The sequence below is a fragment of the Ruditapes philippinarum genome, unplaced genomic scaffold, assembly GCF_026571515.1.
Source record: "Ruditapes philippinarum isolate M1 unplaced genomic scaffold, ASM2657151v2 ctg5676_1_1_1_1, whole genome shotgun sequence".
NCBI lineage: Eukaryota > Metazoa > Mollusca > Bivalvia > Venerida > Veneridae > Ruditapes > Ruditapes philippinarum.
The window spans coordinates 92,960-104,897 of NW_026865487.1; the positions used below are offsets into that span (position 1 = coordinate 92,960).

At 32.6% G+C, this 11,938-nt stretch overlaps 1 protein-coding gene across 3 annotated transcripts in view; it reads left to right on the top strand.

Moving 5' to 3' along the window:
* Positions 1 to 11,938, top strand: part of LOC132729346 (uncharacterized) — a 34,906-nt gene that overhangs the window by 14,398 nt on the left and 8,570 nt on the right. For 2 of the 3 annotated variants that reach the window (XM_060715112.1, XM_060715111.1), the window contains exons 7-16: positions 94 to 195; positions 5,634 to 5,732; positions 6,274 to 6,351; positions 6,908 to 6,939; positions 7,539 to 7,593; positions 8,001 to 8,059; positions 8,372 to 8,432; positions 9,824 to 9,948; positions 10,589 to 10,757; positions 11,397 to 11,483. In XM_060715112.1, coding sequence (XP_060571095.1) covers positions 94 to 195; positions 5,634 to 5,732; positions 6,274 to 6,351; positions 6,908 to 6,939; positions 7,539 to 7,593; positions 8,001 to 8,059; positions 8,372 to 8,432; positions 9,824 to 9,948; positions 10,589 to 10,757; positions 11,397 to 11,483 — 867 coding nt within the window. Of the gene's footprint in view, positions 1 to 93; positions 196 to 5,633; positions 5,733 to 6,273; positions 6,352 to 6,907; positions 6,940 to 7,538; positions 7,594 to 8,000; positions 8,060 to 8,371; positions 8,433 to 9,823; positions 9,949 to 10,588; positions 10,762 to 11,396; positions 11,484 to 11,938 lie in introns of those variants that run through there. The other variant, XM_060715113.1, reaches the window with a different exon arrangement.

An 11,938-nucleotide genomic window follows, 5' to 3' on the forward strand; every position in this document is an offset into this window, starting at 1 on the left:
GTCACAGTGTTTTTCCATGCATTATTGTGACAATTTGCATTTCTTGAGAAAAAACAAAAATTGACATAAAGTACTGTTTTCATTTATTTCCAGAAATTTTTCAAGATTGGAATAGAAAATATCAAGTTAAACAATGGAGAATCATCTGTCAATGATGATCATATACAAGCAGTCTGTAGACAAATTTTAGAGGAGGTAAGTATTGTAACTCTGTTATCTATATTTTAAAGATAAACTATGCTTATCCTATATCAGTTGGAATTTCACATAAGTACCTTGGTCTTGCATAGATTAAGTATTAAGTAATATATGTACATGCATTGTGTTTTGAATATGTATTTTGTTTGAATGTAAATTGTTTTTGTTGTGTTTTCATGTATATATTATGCATTTTGTGTCTTCATGTATGTTATTTGTAAATTTTGCTGTATAACCATTATGTAAATTATGTATATTTTATGTATATTTATGTTTTGAGGCCCACATGGAAGATTGGGAAACCAAATGTGTAGCCTCAGTAAATAAAGACTTTACTTACTTACTTACTTACTTACTATGCTTATCCTTGAGTAAAATATTTCAATCACTGAAATTTAACAAAATCTATTCTTATTTGAATAAGGGAATAAATAAACTATATATGAGAAGTGGCATTCCCTATTATGGGTCAAGCAAAGTTGGTACTTTCTTAAAACGGCAAGGTTTTTAATGACACTCAGGGCTCTAGCTAGACCAAAATTTTAGGGAGAAGTCACTTCTCCCTCAGCCCACATTAGGGAGAAGTTTCAAGACTTAGGGAGAAGTGGGTATACCAACATTAAATGGACCGCAGTCTACATGTTAACACAAGAAGGGAAGGAATGTCCTTTCAAACTAAAGCATAAAATATAAACAAATAAGAATAATAAGAGGATATTTTTTCGTTTGAGTGAAATATGGAATATATTTTCACGAAACATGATAAAATGCCACATATTTTCACGAGCCGGGAATTTAATTTCATTATCAAAGAAAAATGGTTACGAACCCTATTGCTTGCTACGCAACTGCAATTGTACAGCGCGCAGTAATATATTATTGCGTCTTGTTTTGCACGCGATATTTGGCGCTACATTGTGACGTCACGTAAACAACTGTTTAAACGTCTGTATAGCGTTAATAACTGAATTAAAGATATTGGTGTTCGGATTAATTTTCTTAGTTAGACCATTTTCTATCATTCTAGATAGTTTTCAAAGCAAAATTCAACAAAAAATTGTTTTGTATTTATCAGATTTTTCAAACAAAATTGCGAAAGAAGTCCCTTAAAATAAATATGAGTTTTAACTCCGCCCAATTTCATATTTATATTTCATATTTATTTTTAAAAAATATGAAATATATTTGACTGATATAGCACCATATTTCATGGATAAAATTAAATAAACTATTTTTATTTTAGAAATACACATACATATCTATAAACTATCAATATATCATAACATTTTCATAATTACTTTTAAACAAGAACATATTTATCTATTAAATACTGAAGTAAGTGTTAAAATGAGGTTTTGACAATTTCCCAAATGTTCAAAAACAGTAAAAAAATATTATTTTTTACAACATCTTATTTAAAAAAGGTTTAACTGATATCAAGGTGTCAAATGATACAAAAAAATATATACACATATACAACATGTTCTATTTCAGTCTGAAAAATCAAAGTGTCAAATTTTTTAAAGAGCTTTTCATAATAACTTTAAAAAAAGTCAAATGATACAAAAAATATATACACATATACAACATGTCTATTTCAGCCTAAAAAATCAGTGTCAAATGAGCTTTTCACAATAACTAAAAATATTGTCAAATGATACAAAAAAATATATACACATATATACATTGTATATGCAACATGTTCTATTTCAGCCTGAAAAATCAATGTCAAATGAGCTATTCATAATAACTAAAAAACATATACATATTTATACATCTTCCATTAGAGTCAACAAATTCAGTGTCTATGTTTCTTGTTGAAAAACTTTCATGCATGTACATAACTAGCAGTTTCATACATGTACATATCTAATCATTGTTTATGAAGAGTATAGCTTTCTCACTTTACATGACTTCCATTTTTTAAGGGCACGTTGAAAGTCAAAGTCTTTTATGTCTGGTCCATCTTCTGAAATTCTCATTAGATCATCCAAGGTCTTACACTTAATGGATGTTCTGGCCTTTGATTTTATGCGATTTTGGGTACTAAAGCCACGTTCACATTGAACACTTGTCATTGGAATAACTGAACAACATTTCAACAACATGATTAAGTTTGGGAGGTCATTTGTTTTCATCAATAAACACATCACTTCAATTAAGTCACTGTCACTATATGATCCTTTCACCAGACGTTTGTAAGTCTGATACTCAGACCTCACTTCTTCTTTGTTTTGGAGGTGGATGTGGAAGTGATCTGCCAGGGTTTCTATTTCCTGGAGGCCATATTTGGACAAACAGTCAGATTGGACAATGTTTTTAGGGATTAACACTTTCATTGTTTCAAGAATTTCAGTCTCATCAAATCTATCTCTTAAGTTGTCAGTCAGTTTTTGGATATACATGGGTGCCACAGTTTCAATAATGTTCTCCTGTTGGGTATAGTAGTGAAGCACTGGGGAGTAGCCTACATTTTCATCATCTCCTTCATCATCACTTTCATTAGAGAATCCATCAAATTCAATATTTTCCATTATGGCACTATTGACAGACTTACAGTCAGATTCTGATAATGGTCTTTTGTATACATACTTGCCATCTTCCTCAACCACAAACTTAGAGAGTTTTTCAACAAACAGTCCAGGTGCCTCTAGCAAGTCTTGTAAGCTTTCACAAGTGCTGGTAATCATTGGTTTCACTACACTGAAATCAACTGTTTGTGCCTGGAACTTCTTAGATAACCTTGTCATGAAGGGGAGAATGTCCATCATAAGGTGAGTAAAGGCAATAAATTTGTATTGTGAAACTTCCTGTAATAGACCTTTAGCAGACGGCTCATAGATTGCCTCCCTTTCTAGTGCCATACACAGTGCTGGGTAAGAACGGTACATAACCTGAACAGCATGATCTAAACTTAACCACCTCACTGAATGTACTTCCGCAAACTTTATTGATGGTAGATTAAGCAGTGTCTGAATTGTTCTTAAACGGTTTGATTGAAGTGCTGAGTTATGGAAGTATCTAAACACACTGGCAATTGATCTTGAGTAGCTTTCCATGTGTGGCACTAATTTGGCTGCCTGTGACGTGGCCAATGCTGTTCTGTGAGCTGCACAATGGACACCTATTAATGTTGGGGTATGTTCTTTGAGTAATTTGACTACTCCACCTTTTCGGCCTGTCATTACACTAGCACCATCTGTCCCTAGGCCAACTAGTTTTGTAATATCAAGCCCTTTTGACTTGAGTTCCTCTACAACCATAGATACTATGTTCTTAGCACTAGCTGAACCCTCACTGATTTGTTTATTGGACAATAGACAATATTCTAACCCATGTTCTGTTACACACTGTGCGTACATTATTACTCTCTTCAAGTTTCTATTGTCAGTGCTTTCATCTAATGTCACAGAATACTCCTCGGACTGCTGTATAGCCTTGATTTTATCATCCAATATTACCTCAGCCAGGGCTGCCTGGAACTCTGACACACTCTGGGAACTAGTGTATTGCACATTACAATTACTTTTTGACAACTCTACACCAAGAAGGGAAGCATAGTCTACCATGTGTCTCATTTCATCTTTCGGTAATTCTCGTTTTGCTATATGATAGGCTGTTTTCAGGAGATTTAGCGCAATTTCATCATCTTTGTGAAGTTTTGCTTCTAACAGCTTTTGCATTGGTTTTTGAGTTTTCATTGTTGACCGTTGGACAGCATTCAAGTGGCTTTGTGCTGAAAATAAAAAAAATAGTTCTAAGACTCACAAGAAATTATTAAGTTGTGAAACAGTCTATCATTACATAAATTTTTTATCAATCAGTTTCTGATATACAAAAATGCACAAGTTTCAAGTAGACCCCATTTTTCTATACACAAGAAAGAAGTCAAAGTATACTGTGCCTTTAATTTTCAAAGACACACAAGAAAATAATTCAAATAGATTTAACATTTATTACCATTAGTCAGTTTCACCTATAAAAAAATCGCCACAAGTTTGATTAATGATCAAGAAGTACACAATTTTTTTTTTATTATAAATTTATAAGCATCTTGCTTTTGAATTTAATTCACTTATGTGTACTTACAACTAGCATGACGACTGTGATTTGTTGCTTTAGCGGGTACTTCGTGTCCCTTTGCATAAGCATTATCGTGCTTATTGTCCCTGCATAATTTACAATGCCACAGACCGTTCGTATCGTGAACATACCAATCGAAAGATGACTGCCGTAATTCCTTGGTAAATATCTTTTTCTTTGCAGGAGAGTCTGAATCAGAAATTTCTGTTTCTGGAGATTTACGTTTGAACGAACTCGGCTTTTGCGAGTCGCCCGGTAACCAGGATTTTAGCGACATGTTTACAGTTCAAATTTTCACTTGAAAATGATATCGTTTCATTTGAAAATTGATTCGGATGTTTTAAAGTATTTAAAACTAATTGCAATTATCACAAAATTTTAATTATGTTGGTTCATTACCGACTTACCTTTATTTCATAACGCACCGCGTGACAAACATTTCCCAGATTGTAAACAAATCTATGCAATCAAACACAATCAAAAACAATTAAACATACCTACCCCGTCTACTCAATATTTACATCGGCGAATAACAAAGGACACATGTCCCAATTGGAGCTGTTTATGTCACCTACATGTGTTAATTGTGGTCAATTAGCGATATTTTAATCCGCTATCATGTACGTTTTCGGATCTACAGTTACTGCGAGGTACCAATCAACGCTCGGAGGCGTGGCTTAAATTTTATTGACAGGCGACTTGTGTCACGTAGACATGTTTACAAGCGTCGGCAGACCAAAATACTCAGCGAAATTTTTTTCGCTTTGATGTTCACAGTCGGCGAAGTTCAGATGAATCGGGCGACTTAATCGCCTAAATCGCCCAGTTGCTAGAGCCCTGACACTATATATTCATATTGTGACCAAGAGTTTTAAACATAACATAATTATCTCCTTTGTGTGAGGTCAAAGCATTTTTATTTACAAAGAGGCTGGGTAGCAGTTATCAAATTTTCTGTTATCGAATTTGAGCATAGTATATCTTTAAGGCAAGTTATTATACCCCCACCACAAAAGTGGGGGGGGGCTATAATGGATTCGCTTTGTGGTGTCGGTTGGTCCGTCTCCATTTTCGTGTCCGCTCTATAGATCCTATACCAATTGAAGGATTTTCTTCAAATTTGGCACAAGTTAAAACCCCTCACCTCCAGGGGCTTAAGATCCTTTCATGTGGGGAAGCTATCCAGCCAGCTGTGGTTCTGTCAGGTGCCCATATATGAAATAATGCACAGAGGAGTACATGAGTTCTTCCTTGACATTTGACCTCTACTTTACCTCTACAAATAAAATGAAAAAAGGTAAAAAAAAAAAATATATATATAGTATAAAGGAATTTTTTTTTTTCGTTTTCAGGCAAAGAAGATGTACCTCAGTGATACAGGACGTCAGAGTGTCTCCCCTGCTAGAGAGCTGTCAGACAATGTATCCGAGGCTGGTAGTAGTGGCAGGAGGGTAAGTTTGATATATGTTTGAACCCTTGTAGTAATAGCAGTAATAATTACTCTTTTCTTTTCAACAAAACATGAACTAGTCCGGCCTAGGGATCTGTGCTGTCTTACCATATTTTATGCTCATTCAATTCAAAATTTTTCAATTCTTAGATAACTTTATTTGTGTTCTAAGGCCTCCTGTTCAAAATTCATAATTTACATACAACAATTTTCATAGAAACATAATAACTAAGTAAATCCCTCATATTTAAACAGTTGGCAGTTCAGATACAAAACAGGACTTGAGATTGAACATGGTACTAGCTTGATAAATTTGTTTGTGCAAGCGATTAGAATTTAAAGAATGAAAATTGAAAACTAATAGGCTCTAAACACATTCTTACTCAATTTATAAGTATGATCTAGAATCTTCTAAATACTGCTTTCTTAATTCAAAAGAGGGCCAGTTCATCTTACAAATATAAATTCAGCAGGATAATTTAAGGGTTAAATATATGTTATATGTTTGTAAACCACTGAATTTATTTTTCACTGTTCATCAGTCAGCGTTAGGTAGAAGAAGACATCCGTCAGACACAGACTCGGAGGCCAGCCTCAGACCAACTGGAAACACTAAAAAGGTTTGTGTGTTTTGTTTGTTTAGATGTGAGCGAAGTGGTTTTATTTGCCAGGTTTGAAAGTTTTTCAGTTAGAATTACCTAATGAGTGTACCGGTACTAACATGGTGTTTCCAAAAGTAACTGCCAACTTCTCACATAATACTCCAGTGAATCTATAATTTAGGGTTAAAGGCAGGAGACCTTATTTTCATGTTAAAACTTATGTCATGCCTCGGTCCAGGGCTTGAATTTGCTACCCTGAGGACTGTTGACAAAGTGCTTTTTTTTTGGCAATAAATGTATAGGCAAAATATATAAAATGAAAACTTCAGACACATTTCAATAGTGTACAGTCATATATAAATAATATTGCTGTTTCATAATGTATTATTAAAAGGAAGAATTTTTTTTTGAATTAAATAAGACTCTGCAAATGAAGCATAAACAAAACTGTCTTGGTTCACTTTCAAACAGACCTGAAACTGTTTCTTTAATTGGTCTTTATATTAGTGAACATGTAAGTTCATAGATAGTATCTTTTTCAAATAAGTTGTATATTCTTAATTTTTTATTTCAGAAAAAAGGAAGGTATATTGTGAATCTTACAGGGTAAGTGTTAAATTTTCTTTTTTATCATTAATATCATAACTTTTTTTGACATTAAGGAATGTTTTAAAATTTGATCACAGTCTACAATGTCACTGAGAAATTGCTTTAAAATATTATGAAATACAAAAATTATGTGTAGGCTTTATTTTACACTCACCAAATGTTAGGTAAATAGAGCAAAATAGACCTAGATATTGTAAAAAGCAAATACATGTAATCAATTGGGTTTGGTCATGTGAAAAAAAAAGAAAGTAACTTGTTGTTTATACAAATGTATAAATATGATTACTTGAAACTAGTAGCCAATAAAATCTTGAAACTTGACCTGGTGTTGTAAGTGTGTTCCTCACCTTTATTATTTTATTATTTTAAAAAATGTATATAAAGTATAGCAAATGAACTTTTTGCTGGTTTATATAGATTAAACAATGAGGTTATTTTAATGAAAATATCAAAATAGAAAATTAAATAGGTTGCTTTGTTATTTAAATCAAACAAATCTTTTTTCAATGTTAAATTTATAAATTATAATGTGACAGTTTGAAAGGTATGTCTCAAATCAACACTAATTTAATATTATTTGTTTCTCTCATCTTCAGGAGATCAACACCCTCAAAACTAGCACTTCAACAATCCAAGAGGGAAGGACCTAAGGTAACATATGTCAAAAAGGATAAAATATTGAAACAGGAAAAAAGAAAATATTGTAAACTCTAAGATAATATGTTATTTTTATTTAGCAGATCTAGCAGTTATACTGACTTACATGTGCCATTATTTTAGATCTAGACATATCTCAATATGTTGATATATGCTGGTATGATTTTCATTGCTTTCTTGCAAAAATATTAAAAATACAGTTCTACTTTATAGGAAATGTGTTACCAACATAAATAATATTAAGCTTAAATTTTGCAGTAAAACAAAAAGACTTGCAGCCAATGTTTATATTTTTCTGACATCTTTGAATAAGTTAAGGTACTATATTGTATATATAATATTTAACAAAATACTAAATTAACTTTAATTTGTAAACAAATTTTAACATAATTTTTATTCAGTTTGAACCAGAAAGGCTGACAGAGGAAACAATGTTTGTCATGGGCTCAAAAGCTAACAAGTGAGTATTAATGTTGTGACTTAATAGTAAAATGTTCAGCAATTTTTAAACTCTTCAAAAAAATGTCATAATTGCCAAATATGTATGAATTTCGTCACAAAATTAGATACAGTAAATAATGCAAGGATGGCACCAGAGGCCTTCCCCCACTTGTGTGTTGTTGTGACCCAACTAAAAAATTTGATAAGAAAAACATGTAATCTAAAATTCAAAAACGTCACAACTCAGACTCAAATGTTTTAGTTATTTTGAAATACAGTTATTCTATGATGTATATTTGCAAGTAAAGTATGTAAGTTAAACTATTTTCAGGGCAATGGGATTTGGTGCCACTAGGGGAAGACTATATATGAAACATCCAGAGCTCTTCAAGGTAATTTGTGTAACTTGCCCTTCACCTTTGAGGGTTTGAATCTTGTCAGTGACATTGAATACTTCCATTATGAAATTGAGCTGTGATGGTCTAGTAGTTTACCTCTCAACCCAGGGGTTGTTGGTTCAAACCATACATGGGTCATGACCGTGTTTCCTCATATGGCACCAGTGCTTCTTGGTTCCAAGAAACTACTCAGAAAGTGATTGATACAAGTTGCAAGAACTTGATTTATAACAAAGATTAAATATGTTTTAAGAAATTCTTTCATATCTGTAACATAGGAACTCTGGAACAGGACCGCATATTGCGGCGCATAAATCCGAATCCGTACCAGCTTTACATATTGTTTGTCCGACCTTTGAATATTTTTTCATATTATGCGAGCGGGTGGTCTTTAATTATCTAATCTCAATTTAATATAATCTGCTAATTTAAAAATCAGTCAAATTTACGGTATATTGAAAAAAGAAAAGGAGTGACATCCTCCATTTGCCGCAACGTTCGGCGTAAGTTATCCCCCTTGATATGCTTGATTTTTGTTTTAATTTTTCTAGTAATGAATACCAGATGAGTGCCTAAAATATTTATCTATGGATCATGTTTTAATATTCCTTTTTTCAGTAAGGCAAAATCAGTTGGACCATATTACTAAAGTGTCTGTTTTCTCCATTTTAACAAATCAATACACGAATTTGCCAGTTATAATGCCGCCTATACATGTCAACACGTGTAAACAATAAACCGTTAACGTTATATCCGGACGATACCTGATAGTTGACAAAAATAACGGGAACAAAATTCTGAAAAATAGTAATCAATTGTAGCCAAAGGGGAAAAACTCATGCCGAAAACGTTGCGGCAAATGGGGGATGTCACTCCTTGTCTTTTTTTATAATACCGTAAAACTTGACCAGTTTTATAAGAGACAGATTGGGTTCAATTGATAATATATTTTTAGAGGCCATATAATCGGATTATACTAAAAGATATTTAGATGTAGCAGAAACGTTTTTAAAAACCGTTACACGATCGAAAATATGCGCCGCAATCTGCGGTCCCGTTTTCGAGTTCCTATGATCTGTAAGCTGTCCGGCTTGTTAACAGAAGGTCAGTGGTCCTTTTGAGGTGTTCAATTCTGATATAAATGCATGAAGTTATTTGACATTTTCCTTCATCAGTAAAGCTGGAATCTCCCATGTTATAAAATGACAGTCTCTTTATAATCTTTACTTTAAAAAAAGCTAAATATTAGTAGATAGTGTCAACTATTTTTTTGTATGAAGATTTGAAAAAATGTGAAAGAAGGTGTATATTACTAATTGAAATTTTCATGTTTTTGAAGTATTTTTACATCATTACCGGTACATAATTATGTTTGTGTGTTACAGTATGGTGGGGACCAGGATGATAAAACTTGGCTGTATGAACATCAGCACATGCCAGCAACCGGTGGTAAATCTTATCTCATTGTACTGGATGATGTCAGAGAGCTCGCTTTGAACGATGAATACAGGTTAGATTCTTGATGTTTTTGGAATGATTTATAAATGTTACATTTAAATGATGATAATGATGCTTTCATGTCACCAGTAAAGACCCTGGTAGGCTTGCACATTTTGCCCCTCACTGCTGTGGATTCTAATCCCTACAGGTAATTTGGATTCTTTCATGTGAAAGCTAGTTAATGGAATGTTGGTTCTACTCAAGTGCCTGTCCGTGCCTGAAAAAATGCACGGAAGGGCATCTGAGGTCTTTCTCCACCAGTAAAGCTGGAACGTTGTCATATGACCTATTCTGTGTCTGTGTGATGTAAAACCCAATCAAACAAACAAACAAAAGCTTGCACATTCTTGGCGGGGTTGGGGTTTGACCAAATAAACCCATGTTTAATAAAAGCAAAAGATGGTCAACATGCTCAGACCTGTATTTATTGCATTTGGTTTGGTTATACTGATTACATTATAGAGATAAATCTGAAAATGAACAACAAATTTCCAAACCAGGAATTTTGTTGACGTTGTTTTGCATATCTTACACAGATAGTCTTGCAAACACGAACAACACTAAAATCAAAGATGTTAGGAAAATCCTATTTATTTCATTTTTACATCACAGAACTAAGTGTACATTCTGTTTTGTTTCTTTATTTTAAGGGATGCAACAGGTATTACTGTGGAGCAACTGTCAGGGTTTACTGTACCCATGTGGATGATTGAGAAAATGAGAATACAAATGGTTGCCATGAGAACAGATTTACCAAAACAGGCTAAATATAGAAGTCGTTCAGCCACACCTAATGAGGCTAGCTTTGTGCCTGTAGAAGTGGGTATATTGAATTTTGACCTATTAATTTTCATGTTTATGAACAATATTACAGTAACTAAAAAACTAAATAGTGAAAGAAATTTAATTTATACTTGTGTATCCAAGTTATGATTGCAAAATATATATTTTTATATTAAACTGATCTGTTTATGCTGTCAAAGTTTTGGATGAAACACTTTTGTAACATTGAAATCCTTGTCTTTCTGTTTCCTATTTTGTCTTGTAGAAATTGAAAAACTGATAATTTATTTTGAGCAGAATAATTTTGTTCAAGCTGTCAACTTACAAGTTCATAACACGATTTCAATGAAAATTTAACCACAAAATCTTTCTGTTATTACAAGTACAAAACATGAAAAATGGTGTAAGTCATTAATTAAACCAAAAGTGTCTCTTAATGGTATAAGTCAAAAATTAAATTGGAAAGGTCTTGAATTAGATTGAAAAAACGTTCGTTATGGTATAAATCATGGTATGAATTGAAAAGTGTTTCTTTATTGTACAAGTCATGTCTAGAATTAGATTTGAAAGTGGTTCCTATGGTATAAATCATGTGTTTAACTGGAAAAAAGTTTCTTTTTCATTTATAACTATATATGTATTTTAAAGTGATGATATTTCTGTGATTTATTGTAGGTGAATGATGAGGAAACTCCTAAAGAGATTAAAGATTTACCTTTTTCAAGCTTCAGTAGCCCCAAACAAAGCTCTAGTTTCATGGAGGTAATTTCTTTATACATTTATCTCAGTTATATGGTCAGTTGTTATAATATATTCAAGTAATCAAATGACCACTCAAACTAAGTTGTGCTGGAGTGTGCCTTATTTTAAGCAAGAAAAGTCTGTAACATCAGGTAAGCAGGTTAAAGTCACATTATGCGTCAGAAAGAATATTTTTTCTCCTTTCAAAACATGCGTTTTATAATGGTTTTATTCATGGTTTTAGAGCATGTAAGAAGCTTACCACTCTAAGATAGTAGCTTAGAATTTGAAATAATTTGTCAGAAAAGTAGCAAAAGTGTAAACATAGTAGTATTTTGACTTCCATACAAAATACTAAATCACTTGCCAAAAATCTACATAAGAAAAAATTGGCCGATGAAAAAAATTTGGAAACTAAAACATATAATATGGAAAGTAAAAAGCTTTTTAGAAACAAAATTAGTAACATTTTTGTG